Below are 16,353 nucleotides of genomic sequence, written 5' to 3'. Positions count from 1 at the left end.
GTTTAAAATCACTGAATGTTCATCACCCTGCAGATTTGTGTCTGTGCTTTAGATAGGACTGGTTTAGCTCAGCATGATCCAACAGATTTTTAAAGCTTTACCTCGTAAAGTGACTTTGGAGCAGTTCTTCGAACATTCAAGAAGGTTGTTTAGTGGCCATATGGCTAGGACACAGATGATGGGATGCTCGTACACTGTGTTCTCCACGCTGTTATGCTATCTGTATGCTCTAAGTCATCAACAGCCTGTATCAAAACTAAGTGAATGAACTCAGCGCCAATATATTACTCCTCTCTCTCAACTGTTTTTTAATAACTGCCCATTTTTCCTTTCTCCTCCACAGTCTTACGATATGATTTTAAAATATCTGAGACACTGTGCAAGACCTCATGGCCAGTATTAGTAAAGCAGGGTGCAAAGCAGACACTGCAGGCTCAGAAATCCAACCTTCCGTCTTTAATGCAATGGAAATAGAAAAGCTAAGAATTATCATGTCTAAAATGTCCCAAGCTGAGCATATATTTAATGAATATACACAATTATATTTGTTTTATACTGGTACGTACCTACAAATGTTCCTAATAGAGAAGCCACAATGTTATTACTGTTATTAAATGTGTAGGGCTCCCAGAGTATATTAGACGTTCTTGGATACCTCGGTGGTTGTTTAGCTGTAAGGACCAATATTAACGGTAAGAGGATAAGAACTATCCACCAAATCCTAGCGTATCCACACGCAGTATTTTGTACAATTGCCACTATTAAAATATCACTTCTAGACAAATCATACGTTACATGTTTGAAATGCGTCTAAGGACACTCGCATTTGAAAGCGGTAAATGCCTACTGAGTAGTTCATGCCTGCTACGGTGTGTAAGGAATTCAAAAGAAGGTGAGTAACTTCTGTTTCCAATTATTTTCACTATTTTCAGCTCCCACCTCTGCTCCCAAGGATTTGACAGTCATTACACGGGAAGGGAAGCCCCGGGCTGTCATTGTCAGCTGGCAGCCGCCGTTGGAAGCCAATGGAAAAATTACTGGTAAACATTTACATTATCCTGCATTCTCCTTTTTATTTCACCGTTCTGATCATTTGCTGCTTTCATTCCCTATTTTCTGTGGAAACATCTCTGGTTTTTTTTCTAGAATGCTATTTGATCTGATGTTATTTTATGTTCTTTTACTTTTATCAGCCAAGTTGGTCTAGGATTCAAGGCAATGTTAGGAATACTGCAAGATCTGTAAGTCAGAGGATGTAAATCTTTTATTTTTAAATGCAAAGAGTGGTAATATAAGTTTAAAAAGGCAGCACTCTAAGCAAAGGTTTTGTGGTACGTGCTGCTCAATGATAATTAGAAATGACTAATAATAAGTATTTTGTTTGGCAATAATGCAATACACAATATACATAATGATGGGTTGCTCAGTGCAGCACATAATGGGAGGATTTATTGCTAGATATTTAAGTTTACAGTAACAATTTAAGGCAATGATGATCAGGAAAAAAACCTCAGTGTTGACTGACAAGAACTGAACTTAATAGATGCTTCACAGTGACAGGTTTTATTTTCCAAAATATTGCATCTAACCTTAGTGCCTAATTAAGAAACCCATTACAAACTTTTATTGTTATTTCAGTAGAGTTCTATCTGAAATTTTGCCTTTAAATGATCATTTTGGTCTGCTAATAGACATCTCAGAGGCATATAATTATTAGGAGAAATATTGTTCATCTTCAAAAATGTGCACGTTATGTTCACATTACTACAAACAGTCGGGTTAGACCAGTTCTACAACATATTTTTATGTGGGAGAAAGCGTGCATACGTCACCGTTACTGCTAGTAATCCCAGCAACACGCTGCTGAAGCATGGAGAAATATCGGTGCAAGGGGAAGAACGCTTCAGAACGACGTCCCGTGTGAGCCATTAGCAGTCAAGAGCACTGGGTCAGGTTTTAACAGCTGTAACTCAGCAGGGCTTCACTGGCGTCAGATGAGCTGTTGTGAGTTACACCAGGGAAGTATCCCACTTCATGTTACCAATAAAATAAGGATATATTTCCTTGTGGAAATATATCGCCCAGCAATAACGATTCCTAGGTTAGACTTGCATAACTGTGCATAATTTCACTCTACATTATCATCAGCACTTCACAATCCGTGACCATGTCGGAAAGGAGGATGTTTTGATGAAATGGCTCTGTTTACACTAACCTAATTTAGCCGTTAGAGAGAAGAAACGATCATTCTGATGGACAGCACACTGAAATGAGTGCTAATGGTCCTGATTCCCTATGACTAAAAGACAAAATACAATAAAAGCCTTCCTGACTTTCAAGGCGTGAAATGACTCCGTGGTAGCAACTTTATGTTATAGAGTTTTTCCATCGACAGCAGCGTTCAGACCTGAGAGCAGACTGGGTCCCCTGACATCCATGCACAAACTTCTTTCTTGTAGCACGTGGTTGAAGAACGACTCTCATAGGGATTTTTTGCTCAATGTGTGGTCAAATGTTGCTTAGACATATCAAGCAGAGGAAACAACTGCTTGTGGAAAGCAGAAATGTCCCTAACAACCAAATCTTCACCCCTACAAATGCTTGAGCGAATGTGTTTGTGTTAATTTGAGAAACATACATATTTTTTCATAACTTTATATATATATTAATCCAAATGTCATGGTCAGCGAAACTGCTTTAGTAATCCCAAACTACAAGCCTCTAAATAAAATCCCATAATATAAAACAAGCAAACCGCCCCCCCCCCCAAAAAACCGTATCATTTCCATCCTAACACCGCTTGTCCATGACCAGTGTAACCATTCATGTGGAATGAGTTTTGAAAAGCATCTTTGTTTCAGAAAAGAACAGGGAAACAGCAATAATAAGGCTTACACCAATTTCGTAGTCACTTTGGACCCAGGCACAAAGATGAAGTCCAGAAGTCTCTCTGCTCCGGTAGCTCACACCTGCGGCACGGCACTCAGGACTGGACTCAGAGTGGGGTTTTTGCGTAGGACGAATTTGCCAGGGAGCCTTTCAGGGGAAAAAAAAAATAGAAAAAAAGAAAAAAAAAAGAAAAAAAAAAGAAAAAAAAAAAAGAAAAAAAAAAAAGAAAGGAAAAGAAGGGAAAAAAAAAAAAAAAGAAAACGTTTTCAAATTTGGGCAGAGGCCGGTGCTGCAGGTCCCCAGCTGAGGCTGGGTTGGCACAGAGGGTGTGCTGGACTTCTCAGCCTTTCCTACAGGCTTTTTTCTTCTTCCCAAAATTTCATGTGCTGACAAGGTAATTCCTACAAACTATTATAGTTTCCTAGCACTGGTACTTCTACTCTCTAAGTTCTAAAACTTCTAAGTTTTATTCAGTGGTAAGTAGTTATTGTCGTACTCTAAGTTACCAAAATTTTTAATTCTTCATTCTTTCCCCCAAAATACTTTTCCCTGTAGTTACCAAGAAATATCGTATGGCTTCCCATAAGCACCCAGTAATTGATGTGTATCATTGATGCCGTTCAGTTTTATTTCAGCACTGAACCACTAAAGACTTATATCGTGTGGTTTATGGCACCTGTCAGACTGAATGGTGCACCTGAATTTGAGAAATGCACTTGTAACGGCCTTTTAATGTCTGCTACCTATTTTTGTATTTGTTAAATCTATATTTCTTACAGTGAATACTGTAAGTGTGGTTTTGTTTTAAAAATAGACAAATGTGTATTGTCATAACATTCCTCAAAGCTACTTTGACTGGCGACCTGCCATCACTGCTTTTAAAAAGACACCCCTGATTTTTAAGAAATCTGATTTTTATATGTATTTCATAACGGAAGCACGTTAAAATTTGATTGCAGTACTAACTGAGAGACTGTGTTTATTCAGCTTACATCCTCTTCTATACTTTGGACAAGAATGCTCCAATTGACGACTGGATTATGGAGTCCATCAGCGGCGACCGGCTGACCCACCAGATCATGGACCTCAACCTGGACACTGTCTACTACTTCAGAATCCAAGCTCGCAATGCCAAGGGAGTGGGGCCCCTCTCCGATCCTATTTTCTTCCGGACGCTGAAAGGTTTGGATCTGTGTCATCTGGATATTAATGATACATAGAATTTTCTAATGCCTCTGTGGGAGCTTTGCAATTAATTCCATGTCAGCCGGAAGAGATCCTACTACTTGAAACTGTTTTTGAGAGATAAAAGCAAAATGGTACATACAGTAGTTGACAAAAGTAAACCACATAATGAGGCAGTAACTCTATTTTTAAATTCAGCTGGGGGAAGGCACTCTGACACCACCTAACTTTCTACCATCAATAATAAAGCTAATTGGATCTGACTGGATTTCTCTAGGGAGGTCCCTTTTCATTTTGGATCCCCCGGTGACTGTAGGAACCTGTAATGACACTCCTATCATCAGAGTAGGCATGCAAAATTAGGATTCAAAATCTCAGCAAACTGAGATGCAACTTGACTTTGCGTGGGCAAAGTTGTTCCAGAGATTTTTCAGTACCCGTTATTAACAGACTAATTAATACCTGATCCCTCTCCCTTAGTGACCAGTGAGAAGGAGCAGGCAAAAGAGGGGCACCCTTTTTTTTTTTGGCTGGTATTTCAGCACCGTGTTTAGGAGAGCAAAGGACTGCACTTGTATTAGACTCAATTTCAAATTAACGTGGAGAGATATTCCTCTTCTCTCTTCCCCGCTGCCTGTCTGTGTGAAGCCCTGACGTGATCTACCCAGAAATTATTAGTTATGAAGATGTAAGCAATATTACCGTGAGTGGGAAGCAGGGTGCTTGCCGCAGCTCTGCTCCTTATATTTTAACTGTCACTCATTCATTTGCACAAAGGTATGAAATTACTTTTAAAAAAGACATGTAATTAATGAAAAACTCAACTGACATAAACAGCGAACCTATTCCAGGAAAGAAGCGTGGCATATGAGAGAGCACGTTATCGCTGTGTCTTCCCTAGAGAAAATTCGGGGATTTGTATACAAAAATAACATCTTGGCAGAAGGTAATTGAAACTGGATGCAGGTTGGGCTTGAGAAGTCACGACTGGAGGGAAATGAGGGAAACTCAGACTCAAACCTGCGCCTGAGAGGCTTGGAATTAGCGTTCACGCTCAAGCCTCCTCTTAACCCGTTATAAGTGACTTAATTTAACGCGAGCTGCACAAAAGCCAAGCGAAGTGACTGCAGAGGAGGGGTGACGCACCGCCCCACATCGTTCCCTTTGGGGGATTTGTGTGTTTGTTTGGAGAGAGCTTGTGTCTGAGTTTGTCTTTCAGCAAACCTTCATGTGAATAGCAAATTTTTCTGCTGCTTCTGAGGGAAGGAGGGGAAAGTCCATTTTCAGCCATTAAGGAGGGATTTCAGTGAAGGAGCCAGTGTCCTGAGCAGCACTGGCAGAGAGCTTGCCCTTTTTGCTTCACTGATACCAGCGTCCCTAACGCATGCTATCGACCATTCAGGCTGGGAGTGAAAAGCCTCATACAACAGTTTTCGTGAATTAGCAGGAGTCAGAAAAAAAATGAAAAATTGTATCAATTTGTTCCGAGCTTATCACCGCCGGCCCAGGTTTGCAGGACTGACTTGTCCAAGTCATGTTTCACTTTGAATGAATTATTGGTAAGATCCTGATTATTCATTCTCCGCTGCCATGAAATGTGAAGAGATAGCACTTTGCGGGTGCTTCATCTCTATCAAGCGGATGGTGCCAACTTAATTTCATGCTTACAATTTGTGCCAAGCAGAAGTAGTCTATTAGACTGGGTTTAAAATGAGTCAAGGCATCAAAATATAATAACTGCAGACTAATGAGATACGAGAAGTTACAGAGACCCAGATATCTAACTAAACCAAAAGATTAATGCACTTGATATCACCTACTTTGTAATGTTTACACAAAGTACCATAAAACTCATTTGGGAAATGAATTCTAGATCAGACAGCATCAACAGATACCAAAAAGATGAATTTATACGTTTGTTACATCTTGTAATAGCCTACAAGGACTACGTCTAATACCCTGCCATGAATACTTAATGATATCCACCCTAAATATGTCATGTTCAATAATATTCAACTGTTTTTTTGACAAATCTATCCCTACGCTTGCGGTGAAAAGACTTTCTGAAATCTTGAATGCATTCTGAATTAAGCAAAAATGTTGGTTTCCTGCCCTTAATGATTACTAACAGATGATGTATATGTGCCATATGGTAATGCGTGCTCTGATGGCAAATCTATGTCCTGATCAGAGGGAGTTTTAAATCACAAGGAACTAAACAAGCATCAAAGATCCACTAAGTCACCCACTGTCTCGTTTCATATGTTGTAGCACATAAAGCTCCTCCAAGGAAACCAAGCCATTACTTGTGTTGTAATTGCGGTGTGAGTATTTGTAGTGACTTTCCTTTACTAATGAAAACGTAGTGATCTGTGAGAAGGAGAGATGTTTAATAGTAAATAACTCTAGCACAGAGCAATGAGTTTATATTCTTCCACCTCCATCAGCTCCACTGATGATAATATACAGGCAAATGGGCACATCCTTAACTTACGTAAATCGTCGTTACGCTGTGAACTTCAATCAATCTACGACAGTTTACATCAGTTGAGGAGCTGCTTTTTTATGCTCTGGCTGGTTAAATGTATCACTTAAAGCATGAAGAATCTGATACACACATTCTTAGGGACCTGGAATAGAAGGATAAAATGTCATTGAACATCCCCCTTTTTTTTTGTTATATAATTTGGGCCAAAATTTGAGGTAGTTATTAGGATTTTTCTTACTCCTTACTGAGTTTGGATGACTTCAGTAAATATTATGTATACATATATATGTATATGTGTATATGGAAGAGAAGCAGAGTGTGCCCCAATAGTATGCGTATTTTGCAGCCTTTCGCAGTGTATTGTCACGGATTGCCCCTGAAGTTAAATTCCAACTCTCACTGTTACGTTACTTTTATGGCCTATGAATTTTCAGAAATCTATTAAGTTGCAGAAATAAATAAATAGTCTAAAATTTATTTGCAGCTGCCCACTGAAACATGACAACTAGAGAGTGAATGAATGAACCGGTGGCAGACAGACAGGGAGGAGGATTTCCTCAATCTTTTCAATAACTTGTCCGTGATTTTTCTTTTCATCTATTGCAGAAACAAGCAACTCTCAGAACTGCACTTGCTAACTGTGCTTATGCTTTCTTCTGCTTAGCCATACCTATTCTGGATTTCAGCCAGCATTTACAAACAGACCTTCCTTGAGTGCTGAGCTCCTTTAATCACAGAAAATTAGACAGTAGTATTCTGCTTATCGGAATCACACAAAACACTACATCAATACCTATAAACTGAAAAAAGTTGCCTGTTAGTGCACCTATAGACATAACGTCAAGCATGAATAAAACACTGGATCAGATGTGGTTTTAAAGTGGAAAGGGGGAGAGAGGGGGAGGAAGAGGCCATGGGCTGAGCTTCAGTACACTCCCATTTATTCCCCGCGTGCTAAGGTGAGCAAGGAAGGCTGCATTCGTGGCCTTCCCACAGGACACCAGATCACAAGTCGCTGCCGCACCATTTCTGAGAGCCCCGAAATCGCCGGTGATGCCGGTCCCCGCCCTGACCCCCCTTTTGGCAGGGACGGCGTGGGGCGGCATTCCTAGCCCTGCAGTGCCCTCTAATGCTGCCTCGGCGTCGTGGTTCGCAGCCGGCACCGAACGTGAACCCCCGGGGCCTGCCAGGAGCAGGTCTCACCCACCCGGAGGTGTCGGGGGCTTCGCCGCCTCCATCGCCTGGAGAAGGCAGCGAACGCCGAGCGGTGCCAGGGCGGCCTCTAAGTGGCATCGGCGCCCGGACGGAGGTCGCTGCAGTCGGGAGCAAGGTTTCACGTTTTCATGAACGCCTTTGTCCTAAGGGAAAGGTGATAACCTGAGGTATGGCTCAGCGGGGGAGCGCAGGCTCACAGATTTCTAGGAAGTTTGAGGCAATGTGCTCCGTGCAGCCCGCTTCTCTGCATCCATGTGAAAAAGTCCGAGAGGGGGGAAAAAAAAATTAACTGAGGGTTTGGGGGTCATTAAAGGAATTATTCTGCCTCTGCCACAGGCACGGAGCTCATAGATGTGTCTGTAAATGTAAATTACTGCTAGTTCAGTACCTCCATTTGTTCCTAGCGCGATGCCATGATCCAGAGGAGGTTTTGTCGTGATTTTAGCAGCGAGGGGAGCAGCATGCTCTGCACCTGCAGGCAATGGTTATTTGACTTCCAGATTCATGTGCCAAATCACTTCTTTTTCCCCCAATTTCCTGTACTTAAGGTTCTTGCATAATTTATTAAGCAGAGGACCGGTTAATGCTCTATGATGGTAGCTACTTATGAATCCAAGGAAAGTTTAATTCCCTCAGCCATACCATAAATAGTCAGAAGTTGTAGCTGTGCAGGAAAGCTTTTAATATATCTTGAATTTTGAAGTCGTCTGGTGCACCTCAGATCATGCTATCTTTTATGGTTATTATGCAAAAACGTGTAAATAATTTTAAACCCCTTTGTAAAAAACTGAAACAATCATAATATAAGTCAGACTGAGCTTTCAACTTGTAGGTGATTTGACTGTAATTATTTAAAGAAGCAGCATCTCTCTCTCTTTCCCTTCTTGCTTAATTAAACTTCCCAGATCATACAGAAAAAGAACAAGAGAATGAAAAAATGCTGCGGTAAAGGTTTCACATTTGTAAGAACTTGGTGAAAATACCTGATACAAGGCACGGTTCAGCCTGTGTTCAGAGTTCAAGAGCATCTGGACGACGCTCGTAGCCATATGGTTTAGTTCTGGGCAGTCCTGCCAGGAGCAGGGAGCTGGACTCCAGGATCCTTACGGGTCCCTTCCAACTCGAGACACTCTGTGATCCTATGGTTCTATGATTCTGTGTTTGTCCTCTCGGTTCTCCAGGATCTCTCTGAAAAAGGGAACGGTAAAACTCGTCGGCCCGCGGTGCGGGAAGGCAGCCCCGCGCTGCGCCAGCCCGCGGACACGGTAGTTGATGTGACGCGTCGGCTCGTCTGCGAGGAGCTGTCAGCCTCTAATGACATTGTCTCTTTCTTGCAGTCGAGCACCCTGACAAAATGGCTAATGACCAAGGTACGGTGCCCTCAATCTGTCGCCTTTTCTGCCGGAGCCTCGGGGGCGCGCCGGGGAGGGGGCCGCGCTTTTTCACCTGGGCTGCACACCTGATGAGGCAGACGCTGGCGTGATAATTAATCTTGTTAATGAAGTTCTGCTCGGCTGAGGCTGCTGCTTTGATGGGGAAGATGTAAATTTTCGGGAGAGGAAATTGTTTTGTCTCTTTTCTGAAGGACCAATTAAAACGTCAAGCTTCTTTGTATGAAATAAATTCTTAGTCTCTCTGCTGCACTTCTGAATAATTCACATTAAGTATAATTAAGCTCAGCATAATTTCCAGGCTCCTCTTGCACCCTTTCGTGGGTTAGAGATTAAAGTTCAAAAGCCTCACAGTGAGAAATCATAAATCATCTTTTCTCTCAAACCAGCAGCTCCTGTTTAATAACAGCAAAGTTTAGTCAACTTTTCAAGGCATTATCATTACGTTTTCCAAATATGAATATATGTCTGATTAGTCACGGGTCCTCTGCTCCTGTCTTCCTTCGAATACTCGTGAAGTCTGTTGCTAGGATATTTTCTCCTTTTTTTACTTTAGACCTATTTATTCCTAAGTATTTCTTTCAATTACAGCTAGAGCATTGTACATTCATGTGACATCTGCCCAAGGAAACAGTCACAGTGACATTTGGAAAATGCAGGCCTGGTCTTGGGAGGTTTATTTGGATTTGAACTCTCACTTCACGCTAGTTCAAAAGGCAAAGTGAGGCAAACCTCAAATCCCTGGCTTCACTTAACAGCTACCGTCTTACTCCAATTTAGTGAGCTGAGTTAACTTGCAATAGATAATTCCTAGGGAAGACAAGAAAGCGTTATTTCGAAGATCAAAGTCAACTCTAGGCCCTTTTATAGGTTTTTCTTTGACCTGGAGCATCCCTGGAGGTAACCCAGAGCATATTTCTTCACTAGGATTTTACTTAGTAGCAGGTACCACATACAGTCTCACAGCGAGGTAGCACATTGGAGAGACCCGCGCGCAGCCAGTTTTGGAAATTCACCCTCTGATTTCAGCGTATGATTTGCTGAAAGGAGTAGAAGTATACAAATTGTAAAATTAAAAGCTGGTTTTGCTCAGTATTATTTTTTACACCACAGCGCACACACAAATTGAAATTGTCAGGTTTGAATAGATAAAAACTATTTTTAAAGGGTAAAAGTGTTCAATTACAAAGAAGCCTGAATGTAAATTGTCAGTATATTTCTCTCAAATTTGCATTTAAAATGTTTTCAGGCAGGTTTGGAAAACCTAGGAGAGGCTTCAGCACAAGGTACCACCTGGTAAGCAGGATTGAAAAAGTGTCAAGTTCAGTTGGAAAAAAAAAAAGGGCAAAAAAGTAGGGCTGGATGGAAAGCAGAGTTTGTGGTTTAGTTCTTCACTGAGCGTGTTGCTCTGTTCCAGCATAACTCCGTGGTTGTATGGCCATACAGTAGTGCTGTTTAATGGAGCTCATGGCGTAGGACGTGGAGCATCAGCCTTCTCCGCTGATTGTGATTTCCGGTGGCAAAGCCAGCACCAGTCACAGCGCGCTGCCGGGCATAACCTGCTGTAGCTATCATAGGACAACCACTCCTGTAGACATGGTCCGTTCTTTCTCTATACTTGTCCCATCTTCTGCTCATGAAGCAGGTATCTGAGAAAGCCGCATCAGGCTTGTTCCTGAGTTTCTGCTTGCTTCTTTCCATGTAACGCTGCAGAAAATCCAGATTTGTTGGATGCGCTACATACTACTTTTGTGATGCTTTATGGGAGGAAAAAAAATATAGGAAATGTGGAAAAGCGTTTCTGTGTTCCATAGCATGGTGAACTCACGTCCATCACAAGGATATAAAGAATCAGATCCTCTGCAGAGAGACCTGCCTATCCCACCTTGTGCTGTAGTTTAGTTCATGGGGAGATGTAAATAAGCATGACAGGTCAAGTGCAGCTATGCTGTATATGGTAGGTGAATACATATTCCTCAAACTACCACGGAAAAAAAGACGTCTGGGTCATTTTCCGTTTGTGCATCGTGTTCCTCTGGGAACACTGTGCCCCTTGCTAGGGTTTTGCTTGCTACGGAAAAACTGTCACCAGAATGATTCATTGTTCTTGTCCAGCCTGAACAGTGTTTGCAACCTTTTTAGTGAACGATACTCCGTATAGACTTTAAAACAGGAAAGATTTCAACCAGCCTTGTGTAACTACTTGCAGTGTGGTGTCTGGCTGAAGCACATCCCCAGGGTACGTCCCTGGGGGACATCCCAACATCCCAACAGCGGTGTGTTGGGATTGCAGCCGTAGCCTGTGAATTCCCGATCGCTTCAGGTATGGTGGGCTTTTTTGATTTGATTTGAGTCAAATGACTTACAAAAATGAAAGCGTGTCTTTAGCAGACAGCGGGTATGCAGAGCATGAGTTAAACACAGTCTCTCTCGTACATAAATACTGTCTTCCGCCTGGGTAGTTGAAATACATTGCTTTTTCGTTCTTTAGGGCTGCAGTATACAAGGGGGAGAAATTCTCAGCCTTTTGTTGTATCTGCCATAGGCTTGTTGATATCTAAATTCAGTTTCCGTTTTTACGTGACCTCAGGGATGAACTCTAATCAGACGAAGTCTGAGGTCTTCACTTGCGTCTAGTTGATCTTTAGGCGACTCTGTTAAAGACAAGTCGATGGGGCTGGGTCTCACTGTAACTGTACTCCAAGCACAAGGATTGAGATAAAGAAAGTCAAAGTTTCTAAAGGCTCATTTGCCTTAGAGATCATCGAAGCTAATTCTTTAATCATCCTGAACCAATGCCTGCTAAAGTCAGTGGGAGCCTTTTAAATTACTCTGTGCTTTGGACAAGGCCCTTAGGGCCATCTCTGCCACAAATGCAATTCTTATTGAGTGACATGAATTAACTCTGGTAGGTCATCTGTCTCTAATGCCGGCTCGTGGTTCCTGAGTTCAGGAAGCAAAATTCACTTACGTGGCAGCAAAGCACTGTTGGAGGGTGTGGGACGTGCGAGGGGGTTTGGGCGGAGATGGCGAGGTTTGAGGGCATGCGGTGGTAGAGCTTTGAAGATCTTAGAAGTGGGGGTCAGCTAGAAGGGACGGTACAACTGCTGCCATCCCTAGGTGCAAAAAAGGAGATAGGGAGAAGAGGAGAGTTCAGGGAGAACCTCAGAGATTTCTTGGTCAGGGCAAATGTGCTCCCCGTTGTTGCAACTCCCTGGGAGAGCAGAGACCAGCCGCTGCAAGGAGGGGCTACCACTGAGAAGAGGAAGGAGGCAGGAGGTACCTCACCTCCGTTACTTCATTCCTGCCCACGAGTGATGGACAGAGTTGAGCCTGTCCCGTCCTGTGGAAGCTTTGGTCCGCAGCTGTCTGACAGAGAATGAGAAGAGAAATCTGTTGATGAAATGGAAGTACTGCTCCCAGGGGGCAAACTCTGTTACCCGAAGGGCAAAAAGAGGGGCATCAGCATCTAGAGAATCAAACCATGCATTTCCCAAGAGAGCCCTTAAATCTGAAGTGGGTGCCAAGCCCGTAAATGTGTCAGCTTCCTTTCAGGTTTTTAATTTGCCCATATGCAACTGGTAGAGCAGGGCATATTCAAAGGTAGTAAAAACGGTAATAAAAAAGTAAGAATAAAATTACAGTTTCAGATGCTCAAGAGAGAATTTTTGTCACAAACCTTATGCATGTGCGACAAGGCAAGTTGCTTGCAGATGAGCTGTGGTAGAGGCTTCCTGGAGTCTAAAAACCTCTTATTTATGATTTTCGTCTGAAATATATAGAGGCAAACTGGGAGAGATTAATTCATTGTGTTTTATCTTGCCCCAGTTTCCATTTGATAAAACAATATTAAATTCTTTAGTCTGTATTTCGTCAATATAGGACTTGTCAACAGTTATGTGTTGCCATCGAAATTAGATCTCTGCAAGAGCAAAAAAAGCCCATATCTGCTTTTGGACTACAAAAGTTTTATAATGTCCCCTGTAAATTTTGATAAAAGGAAGCATACACAATTTTGAACAAATGTCTCTCCTTATCTTAGGAAGTTTCAGTACATTTTGATTGTTCAGTTGTTTTCTGAAAACGTACCTCCCATGAAATGGGTCATATAAACTATCTAGATAAATTTGTATATCGCTATGGAAAACTGTTACATTTGGAATACAGGTACGATTTTTTTTTTTTAATATATGACATTACTCTTTTTAAACCATAAACTGGATATTTACAAGTTCAGATTTAATGTTTACTGCCATGGTGAGGCCAGTGGGAGGTCTCCTGTTCCCCGTGCCCGGAGCAGGGCCAGTGACCATACCCCAGCTCCACAAAAAGCCCGTGGAGAAGATCATCCGAGACAGAAATCCACAGCTTTTGTTTCCAAATCCCGAGGAAAACGGTGGTCTGCATTGTTTTGCATCCAGTCTGGAGGCACGTGGAAGGGTTCCCGAGTGATGCTGGGGACTTTGCCTCTCTGAACAGGGGTGAACACTGGGTACTTGACCGCACACCTGCTATGTTACACCTCGGTGCTCTGCGCCTCAGGAGTTAATAGTGCACCATTAGCTTCAGCTTTCAGAGCAAGAGGGTTTGAAGCGCAGTCTCGTCGTGCCTGGAATTTGGCTTTCTGCAGTTCAACCTTTGCCATGTTGGATTGTTGCAGGCGTGTTGCTGTTTGCCCATTTGAAACCTTCCTGTGCTCGTTTTTCTGCATATGCCTTCCTGCGTGAAAACGGCTGCCGGTACATCTACAGCCTGATATCAGTCCCCAAACAGTCACATCGTCTCATGCTGTGACTGCAGAAGGCATCAAGTTTGCCTCTTTTTTTCTGTTAAAGCTTTTGATGGCTCCGGGCTTTCAGTTCTGAAGCTATTTTGCAAACTCTGAGCGTAGCAGGAGTGAAAAGATGAGCAGTTCAGATCTTTTTCAAAGAGCTGCTTCCTAAACAAATAATGCAGTGGTCTGTAACGCTCTTCGCTAGAGAAAAGAAATAAGAAGTATCCCATTTATCAGAATAACCCCTTCTGGGGGGAAAAAAAAAGCGCTTTTTAAACTCTAGCTATGTTTACCAAGCAGGTGTAGGAGCTCTTTCTTAAGGTCCAAAAAATGGAAAGCATCCCAGAAGGCAAGGCATGCTTGAAATTTAAAGAAGGGTTATTCCTGCATATTGGTTGTGGTTCCTGCTACGCTGAGACATAGTTGAGCCAACTATCTCTGGATGCAGTTGAAGCAGAAGGACTAGAAAGTCAACAGGTTTTGTGGTATCTGTTCGCCTAATCTTGCATTTCTGCCCCGAGCCCCAGCATCTTTCCAAGAAGTCTGCCAGTTTATACTTGCCAATAAGCAAACTTGCAAACAGCCCTGCCTTCGCTGAGCTCCTCAGCTGTCATCAGGACAACGTGGGTGTCTCCTTCGTTACCAGGTGCTGACCATAATGGGAAGAAGACACAAGCCCTCATACTCCGATTTCTTTAAATGCTGATGGATGCAGCGATGAAAGCTAATATTGTACATCCCAAAGAATGCCATATAGTGTGGTCAATGGGGAGAGGTGGGTACCTTGAAAAACCAGCTTTTCCCATCCCAGATAAGCAGGTTCAGTCGTGGTTGTGGGTTTTCCTTCTCTCGTCACTGACCAAAGAGGGAACTTGTGAATAGCCATGCACATGGAGATGGATCCCACCTCGGTGCTCTCTGAAGTCAACGTGTGACCCACCGCTCCTCCTCCCGGCTAGGTGTGCGAATACGGGATGTGGCCGCACAGCATTACCCATCTCAGGCCGAACTGGTGTCCATCCTCCAGGATGAAGAGCAGCCTCTGGAGCGATACTGAACTGCAAAACATGTATTATTCAACCTTTCTCTCTTCTGAATTGTATTTCTACCTTCCGAGAAGATGATACCGAATTGGAACAAGGTGCTAGGGGGATGTTTTGTTTTTCTCAGATGTCTGTGTGTCCGCTCTGGGCAGAAGCTCCCATTGCCCCTTTCTTTTCAGCCGTCCTCCTTACTCTGCTATGTCTGAGCTTCCTTATTCTACCAGATTTCTAGGAGGGCTGCAGGTCAGCAGTGAGCTAGAGCTGGCCCCTGAAGACAACTTGCTATCTTCTGCTATCTTCTGCTTAATCCTGGAGCAGGTTTCCAAGTGCTCAGCACCGTAACTAACTTAGGGAGCTCAGCTTTTCCGTGGAAAGAGAAGAGCAGCTTTTCTGATGGCACCATATGCCTGACAGCTTGTGTTGACTGTGAGAGCCAATGACTTAGTTTGCGTGCTTCAACCTCCCAATGACTTAGTTTGCATGCTTGAACCTCCCAATGACTTAGTTTCCATGCTCGAACTTCCCTGGGGACACCCATGGGGTAGGAAATATCACTTACAGTCTCTGTTGTCTCATATGAGAATATTGCTCAGCTTATTTTCTCTGTGGTTTTGGACTGTTTAAGGCAAAATACAGCAACAGTGGTAGTGTAGGGCCGTGTCTGGTTCAGAGGAGCCAGATGATATAACAGCAAGTGTCATTCCCCCTCCAGCTCTCCAGCTCAGGTAGTTGGCTTGCAGTGAGCGTTTTGCAAGGAGAGAGCATTCCCTCAACGTCTACTGATCTGCCCGTGCCGTGCGGGGATACCTGAAGTTTGCAAATAAGAAAGCTGCTGTAGTAAAGCATGAAAAAGGAAAGAGTTTTACAGCAAAATGACAACAGAATTTTTGGCCAATTTCCAAGTGCTGGAGACTTGAGAGGATGAAGAACTGTTATTGTCACCGACAACTTGATTTTTTTTTGCCTTGACAAGACCAAGTTGAAATGTTTATTTCATATAATGGCACCTGAGATACAGTTGTGGGAAAAGAATATGCTTTTTCAGAGAAAGACTCGAGTTACTGAAACATTTGAAAGACAGACCTGGGGGAAAACAGAAGTTAAACAGAGAAGTGAGAGATGAGAAATGATATGTAGGTTCATATGGATGCAGGTTTTGGTACCTCGGAAACTATGTTACCACCTTTAATACAACTCATTAAAAAAGTAGGAAAATCAAGTTTAAAGATCTCCATTAAAAAAGGCAGTTCTCAAAGAAACAGCTGATTAGTCAAGATTTTATAGTGGTTTGTTCCAAAAGATGGAATAATACAAAGAAAAAAAGCTCCACTGGAAACTGGTGGAAGTTGAAGAGTCCATTGCCTGACC

The 16,353-nt window shown here is 42.7% G+C and overlaps 1 protein-coding gene across 1 annotated transcript in view; it reads left to right on the top strand.

Moving 5' to 3' along the window:
- LOC142074710 (netrin receptor DCC) overlaps nucleotides 1-16,353 on the top strand; it is a 566,907-nt gene that overhangs the window by 506,201 nt on the left and 44,353 nt on the right. Inside the window, exons 19-21 of the mRNA XM_075135512.1 lie at nucleotides 933-1,040; nucleotides 3,877-4,071; nucleotides 9,115-9,147. Coding sequence (XP_074991613.1) covers nucleotides 933-1,040; nucleotides 3,877-4,071; nucleotides 9,115-9,147 — 336 coding nt within the window. The remainder of the gene's footprint in view (nucleotides 1-932; nucleotides 1,041-3,876; nucleotides 4,072-9,114; nucleotides 9,148-16,353) is intronic.

Source organism: Calonectris borealis, chromosome W (assembly GCF_964195595.1).
Source record: "Calonectris borealis chromosome W, bCalBor7.hap1.2, whole genome shotgun sequence".
Lineage (NCBI taxonomy): Eukaryota > Metazoa > Chordata > Aves > Procellariiformes > Procellariidae > Calonectris > Calonectris borealis.
Note: the sequence above shows the minus strand (reverse complement) of the source record. Positions and strands in the feature narration are given on the sequence as shown.